Raw genomic sequence first — 27,563 nt, forward strand, 5'->3', positions numbered from 1 at the left:
GGTCCCTGTGACCACCCTGCCCTCCCCGACCCGGCGGGGCTGGGAGCCTCCGCTCCCCCCAGTGATCCATCCCGAGGTGTGGCCTGCTGCCCCAGGGCCTGCGCTACTAGGAGGAGAAACCGAGGCAGGTGGCGTGGCCCGCTCACGGGCCCGGCTCCCAGACAGAGCTCCCCCATGGCTCGAGCCCCCCCATGGCTCGAGCCCCCCCAGTGCAGGGTCAACCCCATGGCGTACACTTGAAGCTGCCCCCCTTTAAGAATTATGCCTTTTTGAGAAAAAGAAAAAAAACCTGTGCCCCCTGATTTCTCTTTCAGAATCCGAAAGGATGGGTTTGCTCTTACCTCCCCGGTGCCCGGGGGGTGGGAACGGGGGCCGTTAAGCCTGCGGGACCCCCATCTGCCCGGTTTGCACACCCCATGGATGGTAAGAAGCTTTCACCATCATCACCCGAGTGTGTCACGGGAGGGCCGCGGTGGAGCAGGCCCGCTCGGGGTCCCCGGGGTTCAGGATGTGCCTGGGCCTCCCCTGCGGTCACTCGCATGCCGCACACTCCTAAGAGCCCATGACTTTGGTCTGTCAGCATCTGTCACCTGGGGGTGACCTCATCAGCCTTCAGAGCCCCCCCGGGGCCCTGCGGCCTGTGGATTCACCTGTGCTTCCGCTGCCCGAGGCTGTTCCCAAGCTGCCGGCCACCTTACGAAAGGTCCCCGGGGGCCTCTGCACGTCCCCGCACCTCCTGTTGCTAACAACTGAGTGTAAGAGGATCGGAGCAGCCTGCAAGAGAATTCAGACCCAGGGCTGGAGGGTCAGCGATCAGTGGGCAACGCGACCCCAGTGACCAGCCACCCACCATAAAGGACCGTCTGTCTGCGCCTCACTCACATCCAGTGAACTCACCCGAACTCTGAACCCTACAAGCCGAGAGGAGCACAGGTAGCAGGAGGGGGAGAAGGCGGAGCGAGATGCAGGTGGGGGAGCAAGAGGGCTTGAGTTCGAGTCCTGCCCTGTGGCCCTCTGACCCACGGGCCTTGGGCAAGTTATTCAGTCGCGCCAAGCTTGAGGCTCCTTCTTTGTACAGTGGAGACACGACTACTGCCTCACGGAGCTGCCGTGGGGAAGACAGAAAGGGGCGAAAAGCAAACCGCGGGTGCGAGCAGTGCTTCCCCGCGTGGCTGGGCCAGCTCCGCGCTGCCCTGGGGAGCGGCAAGGTCAAGGCCTCGGGCCCAGCTCCCTCCTTCAGCGGTGGGTCAGGGGGCTGGGCTCTCTCCCCTTTAAACCTACGCTCCCCCGTGCACATGAGGGGTGCCCCCTGCTCGGTTTGGGCCTTCCCACAGAGGCGAGAGGCTGAGCAGAGGCCCCGAGGGGATGGCACTGCCTAGCCACAGGTTAACTTGTTTTCAGACTTCCAAGCACTGGGTCAGGGGGTGCACAGGCAGGCTTCAGGAGGAGGGAAGGCCTTGTGCTTGGCCTGACTGGGAGAGCAGGGAGCCCGGGCGAGGGACGGTCTCCGCCCCGATGAGCGGCTTCCCCAGCCAGGGCACAGCATCTCTCCTGCAAAAGGCCAGGGTGCTCCTGCCTGTCCTGAGTCCTATTAGAACATCTGGGTCTGTGGGGCCCGGGATGTGTCTGAGGCCTTTGAGGTCTCCCCCAAGAAGCCCCCAAGAGCAGGCCCTGGCCAAGGCTTCATCACAGCCAGCTCGCTGGAGTCTTCTGGCTCTCTCCCCATCCTCGGGGGGGAGCCCAGGAAGGACCCCATCACCCGTCAGCCCCCTGGGCTTCCCGTCATCTCTCTCAATGATTCCAGAAGGCGGGGTAGCATAGCAGCCCCAGAACAGACCTGGGCTCAAACGCCGCTGACAAGCTGCATGACTGCGCAAGGCCCTCAGCCTGTCTGAGCCCCGCGTCGTCCTCTGTAAGATGACAATAATAATAATAGAACCTAGTGAGGTTGCTGTGAGATGTCCGCGGGAAGGCGCGTAGCAGGACCTAAAGGAAGCACTTGGCAGGTGAGAGCTGTGTTTCCACTGGGTGGAAAAATCTGGGAGGTGGGAGCGACGCAGACAGTGGGGAAAGTCATAGACAGCAGGCTGCAGAGCCGAGAGCACGGGACTGAGAGTCAGATCTGGATTCAGATCCACTTCGGCTGCTTAACAGCGGTGTGACCTCAGGTCACTTGAGCCCCACGGGAGGGCGGAGGGCAACACCGGTCCCTGGGCAGCCGCGCCCGCACGTGTGGAAGCAGCGCGTGGGGGCCGCCGTGGGCGAGGCATTATTTTATGGATCAGACGAGATTATTCATGGAACCGCCTTCACGAGGCGCGGCGCCCGCCCTACTTCACGGCCATCCCTGCAGCGCCGAGCCCGGCGCCCGGCGGAAGCTCAGGAAACGTCTCTTTTTGAATGACTGGATGTAGCCCAACCTCCTCGCTCCACCAAAGGAAAGATCCTGAAGCACAGAGGTGACCAGACATTTGTGGAAGAACCGAGCAGGTCCCGTGTCTCCGGTTTCCCGCCCCCATCGCCCGTTCACATTCTAGAAAACCCCGATCTCAGCGCAGGAGCATTCCCACCGCCCGTGCTCATGCTCACCCTCAGCTTATTGGCCTCAGCCCGTCCCGAGCCCGGTCACTCCCCGGAGGCCGTCTCCGGACGCCCCCAAATCGCCCTGCCAACCGGCCCAAAGGTCTGGAATGAAAACCAGCCATCGCCCCCTTCTCTGAGGCCGGGAGGTCCCTGCGCCCCGGGAGCGGCCACCGCCCTCCAGCACCCGCTGAAGCACCGACACCCGCGTGGAATCGAGACGACGCCGAGAGGAAAGGGCGCGGGTTCCGAAAGTCACCAGAGTGTCAGGCCGGTGGCGGGACTCCCAGCTCCGCCCTGGGAACACGGGCCACCAACCCCGCAAGCTCGAGCCTGGCGAAGGTCCCGCCAACAGCGGCCAGGCCGCGACGGCCAGAGTGTCGTCTGTGTCCCCAGAGCCCCAGGGCCCGAGTGCGGGCACGTCGGGGCAGAGCAGGAAGCCTGAGCCGTCGGACCGTCGCCACGGCCGGAGAACGCAGCTGTCCGCTTTGGACGCCGGGGGCCCACGCTGCAGACCTGAGCTCTCGGCACCCCCAGGAGGCTGCTCGGGCCTTGGTGTCCAGGTCGGGACCTGCTGGGCCAGCCTCTGCTGGGGAGCCCGTTCCCGTGGGGCAGCAGAGCCTCCGGACACTGGGGCCCTGGGGTCTCTAAACACCCCCCCAAACTGAAGTTCGATCACCAGTCCGCAGCCCCCGGGCCCCCGAGTGTCGGGGCTGGATCGCCACCTTCCGCGGGGGCCGTGGGGCCGCTGACAGAGCCTGGCGGTACGAAGCAGAAATCCCTGGATGTAGATGGAATCTGTGGAGGAGCCGGGGCGACCGCAGGGCGACTGCAGGCCCCCACGGCGCCACCCCACGCCGGCGGACTTCGGGTGGGGCCTGGGGTCACGGGCGCTAGAGATCCAGGGAGCCCCCAGAGGAGCCCTGTGCCCAGCCCGAGGCCGGGGAGGAGGATGCAGGGGAGGGGAGCTCAGGAACCCACCAGGTGTCAGCGCCCAGCGGGGTGCTGAGTAGCCCAAGGAAGCACAGCGGTAAAGGTGACCCTCCTTGGCCTGAAATAAACCCCATGGTGTCACGAATAGTCCAAAGGTGTGCAGGTCTCCCCCCAGAACACCGGCCCTGCTGAGGAGGGGCTGGGCTAAGACATAATTGTCCTTTAGAAAATGAAGAAACGTGTCATTCCTTCTACCTCCATATCACAGAGAAATTTGTGCCCATCGCACAGATAGGGTGGCCACCCGTCAGCCGGATCCCTGCCTGGCTCCTGTGAGGCCGTCGCTCAGGCCGTGAGCCCACGGCAGGATCACCCAAACCTGACCCCTCGCTCCCCAGCGTGAGCTTGGAGCTCCAAACCCCGCGTGGCCCGGCGCCTGCACGGATGCAGGTACAACGCAGGTCCTGGCCTCTTGCACAATTTACACGCTGAAGGACGGAGCCGACCGGGACTGGACCTGCTCTTGCACGAGCCCACATTTCTCTATTCGCATAGGAGAGCATCTCCCGGGACATGGTCTGCAGATCCATAATCCTGTAAGACGCACCAGGAGTGGACCTGGGCAGACGGGGGTGAGAAACGCCACACACCGCGGTGCCCCGACCTGAGCCCCGCGGAGCCCCGCCACCGCTCGGAGGGAGTCCCCCGGAAGAAGGCGCCGGGCGTTTACCGTTGGGCCTGCCCGGTGGTCCTGCTCCACCTTCATGACACCCTTCTGGTTTCCCTTTGGGGAGACTCTCCGTCCCTCCCACTCACCCCACCCCGACCCTGCACTGCATGTGGTCTTGCTTATCGAGATCTTCCCGTGACTCTGCTGCCTCATTGCCACACGTGCACACACACACACACACACACACACACGGTTACTGAGCTGAGTCATACCCTGTACTTGCAGAGATTCTCCGGTTCAGATTTCCCCCCGACTCCTACCAACTAGCTGGACGTGTCCCACTTAGTAGCCCAGCTCACTTTCCGTGGCTTGCCGCCGAGGAACTCTAGATGAGGCGAGACACCTGTCTTCCCTACGCAGGAACGTGAAGCTGGACCCTCACCTTACACCAGGGACAAAAATGAAATAGACCCGAGGCCTGAACGTAAAAGTGAAAAGTGCAACATTCTAGAAGAAAACATTTCCAGAGCATTGGGATCCAGCCATGGTTTCCTTCTTAGCCACAAACCCAAAAGTACAAGCAAAGAAGAAGAAAAAAAAAGAGAGAGAGAGAGAGAGAGAGACTTCATCAGAACTAAAAATGAAAAAAAAAAAAAAAAAGAACTAAAAATGTTCGTGCAGCAGACAACCCCGGAAGCCACGTGAAAAGGTGACCCACAGGGCGGGAGGGGTCCCGGCAGGGTATTGCACAACGTGGATGGAAGGCTCTGGAGGTGGTGGCCTGATGGTTGCACAACCTCAGCCACGTCTGCAAGGCTGCTGAACTGCACCCACAAACGGTCCCAATGGCCAGTTCGGCGTACGGATGTTTTATCACAGTGAAGGAGCCCTGCCCTGGACGCATCTGGCCCTGGGCTGACCTCCCCTTCCACCGGCCCGTGAAAACCCACAAGGCAAGGGTCCCACAGAACACACTTGGGGCCCTTGGGGCCGTGGCTGGGCCTTCGAGGATGAGGCCCCATGGGGCGTGGGGGTCAGGCTCTCCCCCGGTGCAGGGGGGACAGTGGGCCAGCCACCCAGGGGCGGAGGGGGGGCACACTCCGCTGCTCCCAGAGCCCTCTCCCCACGTGGAAGGTCATGGAAGGTCAGAAACCGGAGAGGCCGCAAGAGGTGCACCCCCACCCTGCTCACACGGCCACCCCACTTCACAGACTGTTTAGGGACGGAACGCAGGTTGCTTAGCAACCTCAAAACTTAAAAAAAAAAAAAAAAACTTGAAAAAGGTTTTTGAACTGTTTAGCCTGTTCTCAGCCCCTGCGTGCAACCCCGGCGGCGAGTGTGGGCCGCCCGTGGGCCAGCGCAGGCGGGCTGAGTCGGGCCTGCCCCCGGGAAAGACTGCGGGTGAGGAGGACCCTCCCTGGCTCCGGCCCCCTCAAAGCTAAGCTCTGAAAGCTCCTGGCCTTTGGTTCGAGTACAGAAAATGAACCTTAGCTGAACGCTTTGGGGCTTTCATCACGAGCCGGTGACGGGGCTTTGTGTGCATTTTCCCATTTCCTATAAAAAAAATAATAATAGGGAGATAATGTTTTATTTTTTTTTAATTTTTTTTATTTATTTATGATAGTCACAGAGAGAGAGAGAGGCAGAGACACAGGCAGAGGGAGAAGCAGGCTCCATGCACCGGGAGCCCGACGTGGAATTCGATCCCGGGTCTCCAGGATCGCGCCCTGGGCCAAAGGCAGGCGCCAAACCACTGCTGCACCACCCAGGGATCCCATGTTTTAATTCATTTATTCGATTTCTTCATTCAGATGAGAAACCTGAGCTTACAGAAGACGGGATCACTTGTCCAGGTTACCCAGCTGGGAATTAGGGGAGCCCGGATTTAGACCTCAGCCACTGGGCTCCAGAGCCGACCCCTTCCTCGGCCCCACGGTCCCACGTCTCCAGCCGCCCGTGCACCCGGCTGCACCCACCGTCCCCACCTCCCCGCCCGGCACCAGGGATTTGGGCACTTCCTCCCACGCGCCCCGCACCGCCCGAGGCACCTGCGTGTGAACCCCTCAGGTCGCATTCATCTGCGGGATGGAGGCAGGGCAGGGCCCAAGGTCACGATCAACCCGATTTTTTAAGAGTCAAGCGTCCTCATCTTCGACACCCAAAATAGCGTGTCTCGTTGTCCGTTGTCTGCAGAGAGTCTCAAAGACACGATCAAGGAAATCGAATTAACGGTTCCCTCCCTCGCTGCCAGGAGAGCGCGTTGGCACTTCCCCAACGGCTGGGGTCTTTCAACGGCTTTACACCCTCCGGGAGGTGGCGGTCGGGCAGCCGGGTGGGCGAGGGTCTGCTTGCTGGACTCCCAGAGGTGGCGGGGGCACGGGGGGCGCTGAGACCCGCTACTTAGGACCCTTGCCCGCGCCGGCCACCCCGTAACCCCCTCCGACGTGGCGGTCGGGCCTGATGGGCAGACAGGCCCGGCACCGCCGCCTGCGTGCCCGACCCTTTAAACCCTGTAGGGACTTGGATGTTCCTCAGGATGAAGCCTCCCTTCTGCTGCTTAGCACTTTGTCCTGTGCGGCTGGAACCGCGTTTCTCATTTCACGCGCGGGGATTTTGAAGGCCCCTCTGCCTCGGCACCGCGGGCGAGCCGTAAGCCTGTACCTCCAGGGCGCGGGGGTCGCTCCCACCCGCCGCCTCCCTCCGACCCCTCCCAAAGCAGCCTGAGCCCGAGTGCACGGGAGGGCAGCGCGGCCTGAGCCCTGCATCCCCCCTGCCCGGCCCGGGCCTGCTCCCCTGCCGCCTGCACCTGCCGGCTGCCCCGGCGGCCCCCGTGGCCCCCCAGGCCCAGGACATGGGCCAAACCCTATTTCCACTGCTCTGGAGGCCTGATTCTGCACCTGGCACCCTGCTCCCCGCGACAAATGTCAGCCTCGACAGTCGGACTGTGGGACACTGCCCTCCCCATCAACCATCCTCCCGGCCGGGACTCAGGCGACCCATCACTGATGGCGACAGTATCGGGGCCCCCCAGGGCAAGGGAAGGTCCCGGGCCCATGACCTATATCGGGCCCCCCAGGGATGAGGGAAGGTGTCCAGGGGTCACTACCTAGTATTGGGGTCCCCCTGGGGCTGAGGGAAGGTTCCCAGGCCCACAACCTAGTATCGGGACCCCCATCCTCCCGGGGCTGAGGGCAGGTGCCCAGGGGTCACTACCTATATCAGGGCCCCCCAGGGCTGAGGGCAGGTGCCCGGGGGTCACTACCTATATCAGGGGCCCCCAGGGCTGGGGAAGGTGCCCGGGGGTCACTACCTATATCAGGCCCCCCGGGGCTGAGGGCAGGTACCCCAGGGTCACTACCTACTATCAGGCCCCCCCTTGGGCTGAGGGCAAGTGACCCCGGGGTCACTACCTATATCGGGGCGCCCCCCACCTCCCCGGAGCAGAAGGCAGGTCCCGGGCCGCTCCTTCGCCGCTCTCCGTGCCTGGTGGGGGGGGCCGGGCTCATCCAGAAGACCCGGGGGGGGTGCAGGGGGCCCTTCCCCACCCTCTCCTGCCCCCGCTCGGTGCCTCTGTGCGCAGTCACCCCGCCGATCCCCCAGCACCTCACACCGCTGCGTCCTAAGCCACCGGCTCCGGCTTCTCATCAAATAGATGAACCGCAGGGCGACTTCCTCCGGGTCTTTTTAGTAGGATTTCCACTGCGGCCCCTTGGCCTGCGCAGCCTGATGTTTACAAAAAAGAGAGAAATTACTGCTTTCAGGTACATCGGATGGTGGCGTGTTCTTAGCCAACTAAAAGCCGGCCGGTGGCTTGCGCTGAATCCCCAGCAGCCCGTGGCCTGCCCGCGCCCCGATTCTTGCACACGTGCCCTACCTGCGTGCTTGGTGCGCCTGGCAAGGACCCTGCCAGCCCTCCCGGGAGGCCCGCAGTGCCCGCAGCTGCCGGGGCGGATCTTCTCCCCGCCTGTACGCGGGGCTGCAAATGTGGATGCGTGTGTGTGAACACCCGTCTGCGTGTTTGTCAGCGTGTGTGTGTGTGTGTGCACGCGCGTGCACCTAGGACCGCAAACACCTTAGAGAGAGTTCCTTCCAAAACTTTCGGTGTCCCCGCGAGGCAGCCTGGTTCCTGGGGCAAACAGCTGCCCGAGGGCCTCGGGGTGGTAGGAGGATGCGGGGCGCCTCCCGGGCCCCCCTCCGTTGCTGTTGTTCTCAAAGCTGAGCGCCGGGGCTTAGCTGCTCTACGTCAGGGGTGAAGGACGCCGCACACCAGCTTTTGCTTCGCCCTGTTTGAGCGGATCCCCGCGGCTGGAAGCACGGCCGCTCGCACGCTGCCTTCCCTCCACACTGAAGCCGGGCCACGCCGGCGCTCCACGTGGCGCCCACCCTGACACGCGCACCAGGGCCACAGTCTAGGGGACATGCGACGTCCCTCTGTGCCCCGCCGGCGCCCCCACGCGCGATCCTCGGGTGCACAGCCCAGCCCGGTCACCTGCATGCCCAGCCCGTCCTTGCACACCCTTCTCCCCAGCCGCCGCGCGACTGAAGGCAGGTGTGCCGCGGGGCGTCCTCACGTCCCCGGAAGTTGACCTGGACGCGGACCCATGGTCACAGCCTCCTGCTCCGGGCTGTCCCCAGGCAGTCGCCAGGGCCGAGGCCTTAGGTGCAGTGGGACCTTGCCCGCCTCACCTCCTGGTGTGCACCTGCTTCTGCTGTGCGCCGCGTCGCCCCTGCTGCCTTGGGGGGCCTCCCTCCCCATGCACGACTGTGCCCCACGGACTGGGGGGCCGCCCCTCCCCATGCACGACTGTGCCCCACGGACTAGGGGGCCGCCCCTCCCCATGCACGACTGTGCCCTGTGGATGGGGGGTCGCCCCTCCCCATGCACGACTATGCCCCACGGACTGGGGGGCTGCCCCTCCCCATGCATGACGCCCTCCCTGTGCCTGCACGCACCCCGGGGCCCAAGCCAGGCGTCCCAGGGCCTCCTCACTGGCCTCCGCACAGGCATCTCAGGCCTCCAGCTCCCGGGCTGTCCCCGCACGGCCACGTGGCCTTGTCCCATCCTTGATGGAAACATTCAAGCGCCAGCCTCGCCTCCAAACCAAGCGGAACCTCTCGGCCTGGAAACCGACCGACTGGGCCAGCGTGGCCGAGTTCCCCGGCAGATTGCTCACCTCCCACCTCCCCCAGGCGATAAATGAAGCGCTTTATACTTAATCCTCACACTAATCCTTAGAGATGGGTATTATCCTTGTTTTTCAGATGAAGAAATTGAGGCTTAGAGATGCCAAGTATGTTGCCCTAAATAACCCGAAGGCCCGGGTTTCCTAGGGCCCCTGAGCTTATCACAAACTTGGTGGCTTCAAAACCACGGAAACGTATCCTCTTGCAGCTCTGGGGGCTAGAAACCTAAAACGCCGGTGTTGGCAGTGCCGTAGTCACTGGGAAGACGTTAGGGGAGAGTCCCTCCTTCCCTTTCCGGCTCCTGGAGGTCCCGGGCATTCCCCGGTATTTGTCGCCTTGTGGCTGCATCCCTCCTGTGTCGGTCCCATCTTCACGGGGGCTTCTTCCCTGTCTGTCTCTTCTGCGTCCGGGTCTCGGTCTCGATCTCTGTCTCTCTCTCCTTTGTGTACTCATTGGATTTAGGGCCCACCTGGACTCCAGAATGATTTCATCTTGAGATCCTTAACTAATGACATCACTTATCCACCTTCTAGAACACTCCTGGCCATAGTGAATTTCTCTCATTTTTCTTTTTTTTTTAATAATAAATTTATTTTTTATTGGTGTTCAATTTGCCAACATACAGAATAACACCCAGTGCTCATCCCGTCAAGTGCCCCCCTCAGTGCCCGTCACCCAGTCACCCCCGCCCCCCGCCCTCCTCCCCTTCCACCACCCCTAGTTCATTTTCCAGTTAGGAGTCTCTCATGTTCTGTCTCCCTTTCTGATATTTCCTACCTATTTCTTCTCCCTTCCCTTATATTCCCTTTCACTATTATTTATATTCCCCAAATGAATGAGAACATATAATGTTTGTCCTTCTCCGATTGACTTATTTCACTCAGCATAATACCCTCCAGTTCCATCCATGTGGCACAAAAACAGACACATAGATCAATGGAACGGAATAGAGAACCCAGAAGTGGACCCTCAACTTTATGGTCAACTAATATTCGATAAAGGGGGAAAGACTATCCACTGGAAGGAAGACAGTCTCTTCAATAAATGGTGCTGGGAACATTGGATATCCACATGCAGAAGAATGAAACTAGACCACTCTCTTTCACCAGACACAAAGATCAACTCAAAATGGATGAAAGATCTAAATGTGAGACAAGATTCCATCAAAATCCTAGAGGAGAACACAGACAACACCCTTTTTGAACTCGGCCACAGTAACTTCTTGCAAGATACATCCACGAAGGCAAAAGAAACAAAAGCAAAAATGAACTATTGGGACTTCATCAAGATAAGAAGCTTCTGCACAGCAAAGGATACAGTCAACAAAACTCAAAGACAACCTACAGATGGGAGAAGATACTTGCAAATGACATATCAGATAAAGGGCTAGTTTCCAAGATCTATAAAGAACTTATTAAACTCAACAGCAAACAAACAATCCAATCATGAAATGGGCAAAAGGCATGAACAGAAATCTCACAGAGGAAGACATAGACATGGCCAACACGCACATGAGAACATGCTCTGCATCACTGGCCATCAGGGAAATACAAATCAAAACCACAATGAGATCCCACCTCACAACAGTGAGAATGGGGAAAATTAACAAGGCAGGAAACCACAACTGTTGGAGAGGATGTGGAGAAAGGGGAACCCTCCTGCACTGTTGGTGGGAATGTGACCTGGTGCAGCCCCTCTGGAAAACTGTGGGAGGTTCCTCAAAGAGTTAAAAATAGAGCTGCTCTCTCATTTTTCTAAACAGATTTTTCACTTTCCTGCCTTTCTGCCCTTGCTCATGCTACATGCTATTTTCTTGACATAGACCAACCTCTCCCTTTCTCTCTTCTTCAACCAATCTTACCTGTGGAAATCTTGAAGAGCCTTCGAGATCAAGCTCAATGCCACTTCCTCCAAGCAGACATTCATGCTTGCACCGGTCAAGCAAGCAATTCTTTCTCCCACCCCAGCTCCAACTGCCTTCCCTCACACATCTCTGCTGGGCCTTCTGATCTTCTACAGTCTATTCTAGGTTTTTGTGCATTTGTCCTCGTTCACCACGGTGCCCACTTCCCACTAACCTATCACAAGCTTCTTAGAGGCACAACCTCCTCGTAACGTGTATTCTCTGCAGCCCCTTGCACAGCAAGAGTCCATAAATTTAGCCAAGTGAACTCATAACCATCTGCCTCTCCCTTTATTGAAGAGCTCACGTATTAAGGAGCAAAACTGTAGGATGTTTAAAGACCAACGTTTCCCCAATGTTCCCACTTCCTCAAAATGGAATTTTTAAAAAATAGCCCAATTTACTTTTCCACATCAAATCCAATCATTTTAATAATTTTTTCCTTCATTTGATCTCATCTAATGGCAGCACGTCCAGTCCCTTCCAGGTATATTCCTCCCGTGGTTATTTTGGTTCCTTCCTACTGTCAATGCCACCATCTTCGGCTTCTTGGGACATGCAACTGCACTATTTTCAGGGCTCTTGGGAACCAGGATAGGGTCTCAGTCATTACATTCCCAGCACCCAGCAGGTCCTGGGTGCCCAATAACACTGAAGGGCGCATGAGGGAATGAAGGGGTAGACGTTGTATTAGAGTAGAAGGCCTTGGAGTTCTCGTGGGAGGATAACCTCTGCAGGTCTCCACCATCCTCACCACAACCCTGTGAGCCCAGCATTCTCATGCCACACATGGAAAACTGAGGCCAGGAGGTTCCTCCCAGCCACACATCTAAGTGATGAAACCAGAGTGAAACCCAAGTCTGTCTGACTCCAGAGTGGTAGCTCCTAACCAGAAAGCCTCTTGGAGCAGAACACACCCCGCACTGTCCTGCCCCGGCTCAAACTGAGGGAGCCCCAGTGTGACGATCCCAAACGGGGGCCCTTAAGCTAGAGAGTCTTGGCAGCTCTTGGTCCCTTGGCTGGGAAGATCCAACATACGCGAGTAGGATGGTCGGATCGGGGAGGACAGACAATAGTGTAAAGAACGCATATGTACAGGGTGTGTGTGTGCTGGTGTGTGGGTGGGATGCAGTGCACGTGGTGTGGGATATACATGCTGTGTTTGCTGTATGCTCACATGTACATGTGTGCTGTGTGGAGGGGTGTGTGACGAGAGCGTGTGTGGTATGTGTGGAATGAGTGGGGTGCGAGGTGTGCAGTGGGGTACGGGATGTGCGGTATGTGTATACGGTGGGGTATGTGTGTAGGTGGGGGGTGATGTGGAGGGGGGATCACGTGTGGTGTGTGTGGTGGTACCTGGGGATGGAAAGAGCTGTGTCTCCGGGAAACAGTTTGGGATACGGGAAGATGCAAGGACTCCAAGTCCCATCTGGACACCACTTGTAGCTCAGACACTTCAGATCTGAACTGGGCCAAGCCGCTTATCCCCCTGACCTTGTTTGCTATAAAATGGCCTGCGCACTCCATGGGGCCGTCGGGAGGTCTATTCAAGAAGAAACACTATAAAAGCCCAACACTCACAAGGGACGGCGCTGAAGAGCAGAGGGAAAAAAGGGAAATGCAGCAGGCCCTGCCTTTAAGGAGTTCTTCAGTTCCACTTGGGGGAAGGCAGACACAGGAAACGATTCACACCATGGAAGGCGTAAGGCAATGAAAACGGACACGTCTTGAGCCCTTCACGTGCGGCTGATCAGAAGATGCTCATCTCACCATCCTACCAGAGAGGCATTGTCGGCAAGCCCACTTTGCAGATGAGAACACCGATGGTCACAGAGGTTTCGCCTTTGCTCTAAAGACCCGCTGACGTTAAATGGCCCTGATGTCACCTGTGAAACCTGAAGGTTCACTCTTGATAATATCACCTCCCTGTACCGTTCCCTGGAGCGATCCAAGGAGGCGGGGTGCACAGAGATGGGTACCTCCGCGCTCAATTCGGAAAAAAGGAGGAGAACGGGCCTGCAGAACTGAGTTACCTAAAGCTGTTGCGTTAGGCGGTGTCGCAGGTGCCACGGCTGCGTGTCTCATTACAGACTCAGAAACGCAGGGAGGGCAAAGCGCTAACCACGTTCTCCTTGCCTGGCTAGATCTCAGGCTGAAAATCACCAGGTTCCTTTTTTTCCCCCCTAATCCTTTATAATTTCCTCTAATGCTTTAGTCAAGCTTAAGACCATGAGCCTTCGGGGAGCAAAGGCCCATCTGCTCAGTCAGGAATTTGCCAAACCAAAAGATCAATCTGGCTTTTACCGTAACTTAGCATTTAGAGGACCCCAAATACTTCCCAACTGTATTAGCCAAAAATAACCTTGTGTTACTGTGACCCATGGCTCCAGAGGAGAGGTGTCAGGGGTAGTCTTTGAAACAAACAACAACGGGGCCACCACCGACGAAAAGAAGAAATAAATATAAAATATAAAATAACAGGTATGTTTCCATAGGGTGCGCTTGCGTATGTCCGACATAGGATGGTTGGATCAGGGAGGACAGACGGCTTCCCTAGAAGCTATACGGAAAGCATCATAATCGGCTTATTTGGGGAGGAAAAACATTTTAAGAATGCCTTTTTTCCCAAAGATTTTATTTCTTTTTATTATAAGACATATAGGTAAAAACTCGCATATTCTGAAAAAGATAGAAAATGGTAATAAAATGGACATTTTTCCTATTAAGAAATATGTTCATAAATATGCTTTATCAAATGTTAAAATGATTATTATTTTGCAAAATAACAATAAATAGAGCAGAGCTGTGGCATACAAGGGTCAACCCGAAGCACTGGAAGTATTCGCCTTTCGTGTTTTATAAAAACTCAGACTTTTGATCATATTTCAAAATTTGGCATTTCGCACTCCGGGTTATCAACAATTCAGATTTGAAAAATATATTCATGATGGCCCCAAGACTTTAAAAACCATGAAACATGAGAGGCGGTTCGACTACGTAGAATGTGATTTAAATAATTTTGCCCCAAACAAAACACTGTAAGACACAGAAGCGAAGATAGGATTTTTGATCCCGTAAGCGGTATCGGTATCAGTTCCAATGCTATAAATTTCTGGATCCCCAACTGTGGGCATTGCACAAAAATCCTTTGCTAAGCTTTAGTTTCCAGCAAGGTCCATCATTTCTTTTCACAGCTTGATGGAGCAATAATAGTCACGATTATGAGGAGCCCGGTTCTACAAGCCTAGCTCCATGAGTATACGGTACAGAGAGATTCATTTTCCCGCCCGCGGATTAATCCTTTGACGGCTTTCCTATATTTGTTTATGGCCCCCTGGCCTCAGCTTCCTCTCCTGGAACACCGGGACAAATTTTAATAATGAAAAGTCCTCGTTCTGAGCGTTCTGGTGCAGGCTTCCTTCCATCCTCTACTATCCGGAGGAGAGAGGAAACACGTGTGAACACCAAACACACCCTCTCAGGAGTCTCGGGTGTTCCAGTAGCAAGGTCAGGCTTTCCTGCAAATAAATACTGATTTTTACAAAGACCTGTGGTCTGCCATGCCCTTGGCTGCCCGTGAGGCTAACACGTGAATTCCCAGCTACAGTGGGGGAAGCCGCACGTAATAGTACCGAAGGATGCAATCTAATATAGATTATCGGTCCCGATGGCGCTCAACGATGTCCGTCAGGGGACATCTGGGTGACCCCGGGGGCCTAGAGCACAGAGAGGTCATGGCAGGACTTGGACTTGAGCTTGAAGGCCATATTCTTGTTGTTTTTGGCCACAATCTTGCCCCAGAAGCGCCTGGCCTTCCTGGGGATGCTCTCCCGCCTCTTCTGGTAGGCCAGCCGCCGCTCGTTCTTCTCCTTGCTGTCCCGCCGCAGGCGCACCTGCCGCACGATGCCCTCGAACAGCTCCTTCACGTTGTGCTGGACGGCCGCCGACGTCTCGATGAACTTGCAGTCGAACACCACGGCGCACGCTCTGCCCTCTGCGGGGGAAGGAGGGCGGGACAGTCAGAGCCGCTCGGCGCCACCGGGCCGCAGGCCACGGCGACGCGGGTCCCCCAGGGGTGCACAGGCGGGGTGGCGGGGAGCTTCCTGGAAGCAGGGGAGCCGGGCTGGGCACCTGGCCCGCCTCAGGCTCCCGGGAGGAGGGCCCCTCCAGCAGAGACGTGACCTTAACTCCAACGGGAAAACCACAGCCTGCAGTTACGGCGCTGCCCGCGCCGCCGGGCTGAACACTGCACGAACCGTATGCCCAGGTTCAAAACAACCCCGAAAACTCCATTCTCCCTTTCAGACAGATGAAGAAACTGGGGTGAGGGGGATCTCTTAAAAACATGAGGGACGGGCACCTGGGTGGCTCAGCGGTGGAGCACCTGCCTTTGGCTCGGGGCGTGACCCCAGGGTCCTGGGATCGAGTCCCACCTCGGGCTCCCTGCAGGGAGCCTGCTCTCCCTCTGCCTGTGTCTCTGCCTCTATCTGTGCCGCTCATGAATAAAAAAATAAAATATTAAAAAATAAAAAATAAAGCATGAGGGACGGATGCCCAGGTGGCTCAGCGGTTGAGCGTCTGCCTGCCTTTGGCTCAGGGTGTGATCCCCAGGTCCTGGGATCGAGTCCCGCATCAGGCTCCCCGCCTGCTTCTCCCTCTGCCTGTGTCTCTGCCTTTCATGACTAAATAAATACAATCTCCAAAAATCAATCAATCAAAATGCGAGGGAGTTCCCACAGCCTGTTAAGTCTGAATCCAGACCTGCTTCGTCCTCAAGCTCAGATTCGGAACTCTTTCACCTGACTCAGTTTCCTGAATTGAACAAGAATCCTACTCTTTGCCTTTTCTCTCTCAAAAAACAATTTTAAAGCTTCGATGAGGTACTTCGAAAAACTTTCGATGATTTCACCAATGTACGACACGGTCACCAGCAAACCGCATGGACCGGCTTTTCCGGAAGAGCCTCAATTTTGAACACTCGGTCGTGTTCCCTGACCTTGTATCCACGTTTTGGTTAGAAAAAAAATGACTGCTGTAGACAGTCGTCCCCTAAGAGTGAGACATCCCCAAGCTAGCTGTATATGGTACGTCCTTATCAGATTTCGTTTCTCCTGAGTGGGGCCCGACAATGCAGTATTTAATTTTTTTACCATCGTACCAGGAACCAGATCTGTATTAGGCCAATAACATCTCAAGGGACCCAAGGAAAGAGGCGATATCCCTGAACTATGCATGGAAATGTCTGTGTGACCCCATCAGGTTGGTGCCTTCACGGAAATCTAGGAAGGAAAAGGTAGGGGACAGGAAGGAGGGTGTTCCCAGGGGCCCCAGGAACCAGAGGCAACCAGAGTAGAATTCTTATTCTCACTGAAACTCTCACAGTTGCCCCCAATCAGAGTTCCCATCTTACGTTTCTTTCCCTGAACTCCAAAGAGTTCCCTAGAGAAAAGGACAAGGAGAAAAGGTTGGGGAGTGCTAGTAAATCCCCCCCTTCCCCTGAGCCGAGCATGCTCTTTTCCCTAACGGAATTCCAGGGCGGGGACAGGGGAATGCGGCACATGGGCCAGAAGGACGAGGGCGCAGCCATCGGCACAGAGAGGATCTGCGGGGAACGCTGGAGCCTCCCCCACGACGCTCCACGGGGCATTTCCCTGGCTCCGGCTTCATGAAAGAAGAGAAAAGGGCACCCATCTGGAGGAAAGCCAGGCGACCCCAAGACTGTGCCCCGGTCCTGGCGCCGCTCCGCTTACCTGACACAGACACTTCCCGGCACCGAACCAGGTCACTTTTGTTGCCCACCAAAATTATAGGGATGTCCTCTGCCTGCCGGGCCCTGCGGAGCTGGATCCGCAGCTCAGATGCCTTCTCGAAGCTGGCTCGGTCCGTGATGGAGTAGACAATCAGGTAGGCGTCCCCGACTTGCATGCAGTGGTCCTGGAGCCATTCGTTCTCCCCCTGGTACAACGAGAAGACCCTCCCTGAGCTCGGGTTGGCCTGGCGAGTGAGGTGTCCTTCGCAGAGAAACAATACGCGCCTCCTAAAGTTGTTACCGTCCACTCCTCCCACATACAGCTTGGGTTGGTGAATTATTAATACGACGACTTGGCCAAACCACATCTCCAATTTCTATCTAACCGACCAAAAATGAGCTTTTTTTCTGACTTCCAGAAACTCCCTGTCCCTTTCCCAGCTGATGAAATTTAGGATCCTTCGGTGAGAATAGGAGGACTCTCCGTAAACACAAGGTCGAGCCTACGTGCTCGGAAGCCCAGAATCTTTTAAAAAGGCAAATGTTGGAGACTGGTGTTAAGGATGTCAATGCCGGGGGCGCCTGGGTGGCATCTGGCTCTTGGTTCCAGCTCAAGTCATGACATCAAGGTCGTGAGATCGAGCCCTGCGTCGGCTCCACGCTCAGCACAGAGTCTGCTTGGGATTCCCTCTCCTCCCTCTGTTCTCTCTCTCTCTCTCTCTCTGTGTCTCTTTCAAATAAATAAATAAAATCTTTTAAAAAAAAGAATGTCAACTTCATATAACCTGGTTTTATGTAGTTTTAAATTATCCTCCATACTTGGCACTTTCCCTAAAGTGGACATAATGCTTTTGTCTCATTTTAAATAGAACTAAAGGCAAATCGCGGCAACTTGCTTATTATTCAGAGCCCGTCCGCGAGTGGCCTCTTCCTTAGAACAGGCTCCTACTTCGGGGGGGGAAAGAAGCATCTAATGAAGCAAATGGGCCCACCTCAGCTAGAACACGGAAAAGGACAGGCCCCAGGCCCACCCCTGCCCCTGCCCCAGACGGCCCACTGGAAGGCAGGCCCGCGAGGCACCCACTGCCAGAGACGGGCTCCGCGTACCTTGTTTTCCCACATGTCCAGGAGTATAATTGTCGCGCTTTCCCCATCAACAATCAGCGTGCGCTCATAGGTGTCTTCTAGAAAAGAAAGGACAGTGGTGCGGGAGTCAGGGAAGTCGGCAACGCTTTCCACGCGGCAACCAGGCACACAGCCGCGGGGGGCCGGCTGCTATCTCTAACCCCTCCCGCCACACTCCACGTCCGTCCCTTCCTCCAGCGTTTCCCGAGCAGAACACCGACGTCTTCCGAGCCTCCCCAAGTCCTCGTCCTTCCTAGACCTTTGCTCCGGGAAAACCATCCACGGGGACACGGTCTCTGAGCTTCTGACTCCGACTCCGCGGACGATGCTGCGGGAGGGAACACGCTCGCCACCCGGTGGGTCTGTAAGCCCCACTCCTAAGCCTTCCCTGGAAACACCCCCTGTACCTCTCGGGTGGGGGAGGCTGATTGCTGGACACTCACTGGCAATTTCGGGAGCCCTAGGCGATCCCGAGGCATCGCTCCTGTTGGGAGACGAGCGAGGGAAAAATCCCGGGACTATCACTCTTTTGGCTCACGGGCACGTCCTTAAAATAAATTACGGTTCCCTGGGACTAAGCCGGCTTCTCTCCCCATCTTCAGTACGACCCCCGAGACCTTCCTCCCCACCCTGCAGCCCAGACCCAGTGTAGGTGGAGGGGAAGGGGCAGCGAACGAACGAGGACGGAGCAGCCCCTGCCCGGAGGGACCAGGTGGGGGGCGAGGGAACGGGGTTTCTGCAGGAGGGAGTCCCATCAACTCGGCATGAGTCAGCCCGTCCCCTACTCTATTTTCACAGTGAGGCTCCGTTTGGAATTTCATCATTTGAAAATTATGATTTTCATAATGATGGGTTTTTTTGTTTGTTTTTTTACCATTTTTCTTGCTGCTCTTTTTGCCTGAAATCTGTCCCCTGGATCATCCGAAGGCTTGTGCCCTTACCCCCGTCCAGGGGAAGCTCCCTCGCCATCTACTTAGAACCGCACCACGCCTCTCCCACCAGTATTTCTTGCTCCCTCCCAGTTTTTTGTTTTTGTTCATCATACTTCGAGGCACCTAACATGCAATCCATTTAACTTATTTTTTATAGAGATTTTATTTATTTATTCCTGAGACACAGAGGGAGAAAGGCAGAGACACAGGCAGAGGGAGAAGCAGGCTCCCTGCAGGACTCGATCCTGGGACCCCGGAGTCACGCCCTGAGCTGAGGGCAGACGCTCCACCACTGAGCCACGCGGGTGTCCCATTTAACTTATTTTCTTACTTTCTGTCCCTCTTACCCCTGGAATGTTAAGGCAGAGGTCTGCATGAGTGCTGCTTGCTACTCTACCCCCGACCCCTGGGCAGTGCCCAGCAAGCTGCAGGTGAGCAGCAAATAACTTATCGAGAGAATGAACGAACGCCGACCGCAGCCCTGGGGATACAAGCACAAGCAAACCTGAACTAGGATCTGGATGCCATCCCTTCTGCACTACGCAGTTCTGGACCATTTACGTGCCCTGAGCCTCAGTTTTCCGCATCTGTGAAATGGGACTGACGACAGCATTCGTGCCTCAAGGCCGCGTGACAAGGACACGTGTTAAGCCTGGGCTCAAAGCGGAAAGGCCACAAATGTCAGCTGTTGTCATCGCTCGTCCGGGCGGAGGAGGCTGGGCGAAGCGAGAGTCAAGGAGAAAGAGGGTCCGACGCCACATGTGCCATTATTCCTATTCTACGCGCGCCCTCGCTTTAAAGCACCTCGGGGAAACTGGGGCGCTCCTTGTTCTAGAATAGTGAGGGGTTTACGGCAAGCAACGCTCCTGGTTTAAATACTTGCTCATCTAGGACACTGGATGAAGGTGAGCGGATCCGTCACGCGCAGCCCATCCACCACGTGCAGCCGAGCGGGACCGCGGTGGGACGTGCCGGCTTAGCACAGAGCAGGCCCCGTGCCTCAATGGGCCTATTTATACAGCCTGAGCCGCACTGGGGGCGGGGGGGAGCTGGCGGCCTGGTGGCTGCCTCGGACTTCTTTCCTCTTCTCTAAAAAAGCCTTCCCCGTGCTCACAAACGCCAGAGCAGCACCTTGTGTGCCCTCAGCCCACCACACGGCACCCACAAGCAGGCCCCAGGGTTCCCGTGCGTCCCCTGCAGTTCAAAGCGAAACACGCTACACGGTAATCACAGGGTGGGGGTGGGGGGTGGGGGAGCAAGCTCAGACTGTTCCCTGGTCCAGGAGATATGGGAACATCCTAGAGAAAATGTGGATTAAGGGTCAACACCTTAAATAGTAGACACCTGAGTGCTCCACTGTTCTGGAAGATTCCTGGACTCAGCTCCACCTGAAAATCATTGCGCTGCAAATCCAAGAGCCTGAAACAGCGTATCTGGGCCCTGTCTCCCTGCCCATGCCCATGCCCGGGCTCCGGGCCCTGCGCCAAGCTTGGGAGCACCTGCCGCACCCAACAGGCTCCTTTCTCTTTCTCCCCTTGTCGCTCACCTTGTCGCCTTCTCAAGGGCTAATCGGGTAAGGAGAAGGGAAATTAAAGAATATGGGATGCTAGAAGAGTCCTGGGTTTAAGGCATGTGGAGAAAGGGTTGAGGCCTATTGGCTTGTGGGGGTTTTTGGTATCTGGGTCTGGGCCAGTCCTCATTTCTCCAGGGCTTTTGGGGGGCAGCGGGGGGCACAGGCACACGCTGTGCATCACGAGAGATCATCCCGAGGGGTGGGGTGGAGCCTCCGTGATGGGGTGACACCAGCGGCCTTCCCTGGGCTGGCACACTTTAACCATTCAGTCGACCCCCACTGTGGGAGGAGGGCCCCCCCCCCGTCCAAGGCCGTGGGACTCGCACGGTGCCCTCTCTCGCTGCCACAGGCTCCCGTGCCCCCTCCAAAGCTGTGAGGCCCCAGTACCCCCGTCCCCCTGGAACTCTCCTCCGCTCTCTGCCCTTGCAGCCCCAGGAACTCCGAAGGGGCGGCCACTCCATGAGCCCTGTCCTCCCCGCTGGCGGCATCTGTGTCTTCCGCACGTGTCACGGGGCCCCCGGCAAGGGCAGGACACAGGTGGACGAGGCCACAAGGAACAGAAGTGGCGGTTTGGGACCCTGCGTCCAGGGACAGGAAGGGGTAGATTCGGAATCGGCTGGAACGGACGTCCAGGCACGACGCTACACGCATCACGTATGCCCCGTCCTGTCGGCCGCTAGCGTCCTGGGAAAGGCACTGTCCCCGTTTCACTGATGAGCACGTCTGGGGAGGGTCCGGGCCTTGTGCAACGGCACTCGGCCCATCTGTGTCAAAGCTGGGCCTCAGATCCACCCAACGGGCTGCAGTCCAGGGCCTTCTCCAGCACTCCCGAACCCCAGCTGGCCTCAGGGTCCACATCGCAGATCACCCCTTCCGCGACCCCTGTGCTGACCTCCACAGCCAAAAGTCATCCTTTCTCCTCCAGTTTCCCCCAGCACTGTCCTCGTACCTCCTTCAAGACGCTCGTCACACCTTATCCTGGCGTAGAATTGCTGTAAAGCCATCTCCATTACACACCCTGTAGGTGTGTGAGCATCTGTAGGGGAAGCCCTCAGACTTGCATGTCTCTGCAGTGACTCACCAAGCTCCAGGGTGTACGTTCAGTAACTATTGAGGATGGATGGATGGATGGATGGATGGATGGATGGAAGGAATGAAGGAAGGAAGGAAGGAAGGAAGGAAGGAAGGAAGGAAGGAAGGAAGGAAGGGTGGGTGGGTGGAAGGAAGGAAGGAAGGAAGGAAGGATGGAAGGAAGGATGGATGGATGGAAGGAAGGAAGGATGGAAGGATGGATGGATGGATGGATGGATGGATGGATGGAAGGATGAAAGGATGGATGGATGGATGGATGGATGGAAGGAAGGAAGGAAGGATGGATGGATGGATGGATGGATGGAAGGATGGATGGATGGAAGGAAGGATGGATGGATGGATGGATGGATGGATGGAAGGATGGATGGATGGATGGATGGAAGGATGGATGGATGGATGGAAGGATGGATGGATGGATGGATGGATGGAAGGATGGATGGATGGAAGGAAGGATGGATGGATGGATGGATGGATGGAAGGATGAATGGATGAAGGAAGGATGGATGGATGGATGGAAGGAAGGAAGGAAGGAAGGAAGGAAGGAAGGAAGGATGGATGAAGGATGGATGGATGGATGGAAGGTAGGATGGATGGATGGATGGAAGGAAGGAAGGAAGGAAGGAAGGAAGGAAGGAAGGAAGGATGAATGAGTGGCATCAAATGTGCCAAGAGAGTCATAAGATTATTGCAAGATAGCTGTAACCACACCATCTTTATTAGAAGAAAATCTGATGAGAGTACCGTGTAGGGGGTTTTGGTTTGGGTTTTTTTTTTTTTTTTAATGATTAATGCTGAAAAAGGAACAATGTGGGGGACATGCCTTGGAAAACCTTCTTCTTTGGAAACATGAAGCCCCTAGTGATTCCAACAGCTGGCTACGGATAAGAGGTGTAATCCTAGGGCAGCCCGGGTGGCTCAGCAGTTTAGCGTGGCCTTCAGCCCAGGGCGTGATCCTGGAGACTCAGGATGGAGTCCCGCATCGGGCTCCCTGCCTGGAGCCTGCTTCTCCCTCTGCCTGTGTCTCTGCCTCTCTCTCTCTCTCTCGTTTCTGTGTATTCTCACGAATAAATAAATAAAATCTTAAAAAAAAAGAGAGAGAGAGAGAGATGCAATCCTAGACAGGACGAATGAAGTCACTCAAATGGGACACGTTCAGTAGGACGGGTCACCTGAGAAGCTTCTCGCCAGAGATCCGCTGCTGGAGGGGAGAAGGAAAGGAGTCCCCCTCGCCCTCCCCGCGTGACACAAAGCGCTCTCCCAAAGAGAGAAGCCTCTGCCTTCCAGGTCCAGGGGTGAGTCGGGCTTCCCACGCTCCGCTCCGTGCCTGCGGGGATACCGCCTCCCAGCGAGAGCCACTCGCCTCCCAGCGATGGGGGGGGGCACACATGTTTGAAAGGCTGCCCCCCACTAACTTTTCCAAGACCTCCCTCCACAAAAACAAACGAAAGCCTCTGGGGGACCTCTCCCTCCTGCCCGCCTCCCGAAACACTTGACTGCTACTTCTTAAGCGATTTACTAATTTGACCCCGCTCTGAATGAGTCACCGGCACTTCACTCCTTGCTAAGGGGCCTCGGCGTCGCACGCGTGCGTCACGGGGTGCCCCGGGGCCTACACAGCCGGGCACGCACCCGATGCTAGCGGCAGCCGGATCCAGCCTCGGGGCCTGCAGGGTACACTGGATGCACACGCCCAGGTGTGATTCCCTAGGTCTGTGACACCATGGACCAGCTTTACCACCCCGGGACAGGGACCTGATGCCGCAAGCCTCCCTGTCTTCGCCTGTACAATGGGGACAGTAACACGAATTCGGTTCGACTTTTCTATTATCAGAAAATGACTTATGAGAAGTACTCAGCACAGTGCCTGGCACCGAGCAGGTTCCCTGCCGACGGCAGTGTGAGAACGACACCTAACTAAGATCATAAAGCCTTGAGTTCTAATCCTAGCTACTGATCCCCGGCATCCGGGAGACTCGGTTGGCCACCGGAGTACAGGAATCTTCCAAGCACTCAGATAGACACTGGCAGACGTAAGGTACCCAACAAAGCACGTCTCCTGTGGCAGACGCTCATCCCAGAAATCCATTCCTGCCTCCCTCGCTCCAGGATCGACGGTCACCCACCAGCCTTTATGGAGAACCAGGTAACGCGCCTCTGACCCTATTTCTCCTGGATGCTCGTTTAGCTGTAGGCCCTGAGATTCCAGAAGTGAGGGGACAAATCAATGTCCTATCCATGAGTCATCACTTACAAGAGCTGTCACATGAAGCAGTGAACTCCCTGACGCCGGAGGGAACCAGGAAAAATTTGTTGGTGACAAGGGCCGATGGGAGGGAGGGAGGGAAGGAGGGAGGGAGGAGCGGGCTCCTGCACCCACGCATCACCAAGGCATCTGCCTACCTTGGGAGTCCCTGCTCAGCGGTGAGTCGCAACAAGAAGTACAGATAGACCCCACCCCTCGCACGGGGCTGGAAGGTTCTCCCTTCATTTCTGTAGCTGCAGACAAGGAGCTGCAGCTGCCCTCGTCATGTACGCTCCGGTGGGAGCCGTGGCTGAAGGTCATCGCATGAGTAGCATCGATGATCATGATCCTATTACTTCGCAGAATACAGTGCTGCGCTTTAGGGGTATTTGAGGATCATGTGCATTTTGTCACTGTGTCACCTCAAATCAGCCTGGGAAATAGGTGAGTCTTAAATAATCACTATTTTAAGCGAGATTGGACATGGAAAAGTGTCTTGAAAACCTGCAAGACTCTATACAAACATATGCATCACCGATGTTATACTTTAAAAAGTTTTTTTAAAAATCTTGTACTCTTTCAGATGTCAAACTATCTAACTCTAATAAGGGTGGAAACTGATAAATCCATCCTAACAGCCTTTCTAATCGGTTTGGTTTTATGTATAACCCCGGAAAAAAAACTGTGTCTACACTGAGCTCCTGAAAAATCCAGGTCAGAGTTGGCAAAAGGCAGACGTGGCATCCTGAGGCGCTGGCTCTGCCCTCTTGACTCCGTCTACCCCTTAGTCCCTGTGGCGCTGGAATCTAAGAAATTCCCTTTCTGGCCCGGGTTCCACCTACGAGCATTTTCATCTTCTCATCCCGAGAACCCATGCCAGGGCTTTTCTGGGGACTCGGCTTCCCCAGCCAGCGCCAAGAACGCACCCCGGCCACTCCCAGCTCTGCAGATACACGGCCGCCCCCTCGCTCTTCCAGGCCGGACCACCGCCGCGGACAGAAGCCCACTGGGGCTGGGCCACCTACCTCCCAGCACCTCGCAGTCGCTGTCCATGCTGTCATGTACGCCTGCAAAGATGTTGGCCAGAGTGGACTTGCCCACCCCCTGCTCCCCTATGAGCACCACCCGGTAGTAGGTGTTCCCCGACTCGGAGGAGATGACTGAGTCCGTGGAGTCTGAGGACCAGCTCCGGCGACAGGGGTCCTCCGGGGCGGCCGACTGGCAGTGGTGCTGGCCGTACTGCGGGGGCTCTTTCTGGACCATCAGGTGCCTGCCGTCCGCTGGGATGCTCCAGCGCTGCTGCTGCGGCTGCATGCCCACGGGGCCCTGGCGCATGGTGACATTATTCAGAGTCATCGCTGGGTCCTGGAGAGCAAAGAGCCCAGAGGTACCCGTTAGTAAGCACAGCTGGGGGGGGGGGGGGATACCGTCAGCCAGCAGCGATAGCCGATAGCCGAGCAGGTGGGCTGAGCCCCAAGGAAGCCTGATACAAGGAACCCCAAGGAAACTCCAAATCCAAGAGGCTTTCCACTGGACACACACACACACACACACAGGATTAGTAACCAGCTCATTTGCAAGAGGAAGCAAGAGCCACTAGCATCACCCGCGTCCTCAGGAAGCGCACCCCGCAGGCAGGCAGCCGAGCAACAAGCCGGAGCAGCTGGGGACGGAGCTGGGGACGGAGCTGGGGACGGCGGCCACGTTAGCGGCTCTGGTCCAAACAGGGCTCCTAGCTGCACCCGCGTCCAGAGGGCTTTTGTGCCCGGGCGGGAGACACGTGGCAATGACATCACCCCGGGCTGCCCGGGACCAGCACTCATTGGAACTTCCATGTTTAGTAAAGTTGCCCTGGCGCCCTGCAGCTGCTGAGTGAGCTAGTGCCGGGGGCAAAAAAAATAAAAAGTATAAAAGGATTTCGGTTTGAGGCTCCTGCCTCAGCTCTGCCCTCTTGCCCACAGACACGGCCTCTTAAACCCCAGACCCCAGCCCGCGGGCGGCAGGGAGGTGACGGCTGCGCCGGGACCCACCACCTCTGCAGACAGGAGGCCCCACTCTCACTAAGCCACGGCCACTCGCGGACTTTCACATCCAGCTCAGATTTCCACCCCCCCGAGGGGAATCGGAGGCGCAAGGACCTGCCAACGCCCCCAGCAACTTGGGGACAAGTTCTCCTCTGCGGAGGTCCCCGCAGGCCACTCGTGGGGAGCGTGGGAAACGCACACCCGCCTCCCCTCCGGGACGCACCACCCGGGATGACCAGCGGCTCGGGCTCGGGCCGTGCCTCAGTTGGCCCGCCGGCGCTCCTGGGGCGGCCCCTGCGGGCGGAGGTGACCCTGTCCGGGCCTGAACCCACGAACCTGGGGACCAAGGGCCTCGTCTGCACCTTGGGCTCTGCCCCCCCACCCGCTGCCCCGCTCCGCGCCCCCAGAGCCACAGCGCGCACCCAAGTTCCCGGGGCTCCCGGCTCAACTCAGAAAGTTCTGCGCTGGGAACGCCCGCGCGTGCCCCCGCCCGCCGCTCCCCGCTCCCCGCTCCCCGCTCCCCGCGCTCCCGCCGCGGCCCAGGACCCCCGCCCCGACGCGCCCGCTTACTTGGCTGGGCCTGGGGGGCGCCCGAGTCCGCGAGTGCGTGGGTGCGCTGCGGTCCCGGGTCGCCGAGCGCGGGGTGCTCGCGGGGTGCTCCTGGGGTGCGCGGGGATGCGCGCGGGGTGCTCCTGGGGTGCCCCTGGGATGCTCTCGGGGTGATCCTGGGGTGCGCGCGGGGTGCTCCTGGGGTGCTCCTGGGGTGCGCGCGGGGTACTCTCGGGGTACTCTCGGGTTGCTCCTGGGGTGCGTGCTCTCGGGGTGCGTGCGCGGTACTCCTGGGGTGCTGTCAGGGTGCTCTTGGAGTGCGCGCGGGGTGCTCCCGGGGTGGTCCCGGGGTGCTCGCGGGGTGCTCGCGGGGTGCTCCCGGGGTGCTCGCGGGGTGCTCGCGGGGTGCTCCCGGGGCGCTCGCGGGGTGCTCCCGGGGTGCTCGCGGGGTGCTCCCGGGGTGCTCTCGGGGTGGTCCCGGGGCGCTCGCGGGGTGCCCGCCGTCCGTGCCGCCGCCGCAGCCGCCGCGGGCCGCAGTTTATAGCGCGGCGGCCGGTCCGCGCCGGGGCTTTTCCGTGACGTCAGCGCCCCCGCGGGAGGGGCGTCTCTGCAGCGAACCCCGAGTCGCGGCCTCGCCGCCCAGACGGTTACTCGCAGTCATGTGACCCCCCAACCTCTCCCTTTTGAAAAATAACGACGGTTCATCCCGGGCTCCTTTATTTCGTTTCCTCCCATTGTTACCAGGTGGGTGCGCGAGGATGGAGAAACACCGCGCGCCCCTCCCCGCCCCCAGCACCCCCCCCCCCGCCCCAGCCCCCTCCTCCCCCGGCCCCCTCCCCGACCCCGGCACCCAGCCCCAGCCCCCTCCTCCCCTGGCCCCCTCCCCGACCCCCCAGGCCCCCTCCTCCCTCCTCCCCCTCCCCATCCCCCTCCACTCACCCCCCCCCCCCCCCCCCCCCCCCCCGCGCCCTGTCCCTGGGGGACGCGGCAGGACAGCCCCACACCGC

The 27,563-nt window shown here is 57.7% G+C and overlaps 1 protein-coding gene across 5 annotated transcripts; it reads right to left on the reverse strand.

The window, feature by feature from the left end:
* Nucleotides 1–5,833: 5,833 nt before the first annotated feature.
* On the reverse strand, nt 5,834–27,106 carry GEM (GTP binding protein overexpressed in skeletal muscle). Of its 5 annotated transcripts, XR_007407068.1 has the most exons (7): nt 26,578–27,106; nt 25,009–25,348; nt 18,127–18,203; nt 17,021–17,225; nt 7,787–7,906; nt 6,232–6,370; nt 5,845–6,045 (listed from the first exon to the last, which is right to left on the reverse strand). XR_007407068.1 is itself a non-coding variant. In XM_049103864.1 (6 exons), the coding sequence occupies exons 2-5, from the start codon at nt 25,337–25,339 to the stop codon at nt 7,803–7,805; spliced, it is 717 nt and encodes a 238-aa protein (XP_048959821.1). In that variant the 5' UTR covers nt 25,340–25,348; nt 26,578–27,106; the 3' UTR covers nt 5,834–6,370; nt 7,787–7,802. The 5 variants fall into 5 exon arrangements, 3 of the variants coding, with proteins under 3 accessions (XP_048959821.1, XP_025289379.1, XP_025289380.1); XM_049103864.1 differs by having other exon boundaries at nt 5,834–6,370; XR_007407069.1 differs by lacking the exons at nt 5,845–6,045; nt 6,232–6,370 and adding an exon at nt 7,308–7,396 and having other exon boundaries at nt 7,446–7,906.
* Between the last annotated feature and the right edge of the window lie 457 nt (nt 27,107–27,563).

The sequence above is a fragment of the Canis lupus genome, chromosome 29, assembly GCF_003254725.2.
Source record: "Canis lupus dingo isolate Sandy chromosome 29, ASM325472v2, whole genome shotgun sequence".
Lineage (NCBI taxonomy): Eukaryota > Metazoa > Chordata > Mammalia > Carnivora > Canidae > Canis > Canis lupus.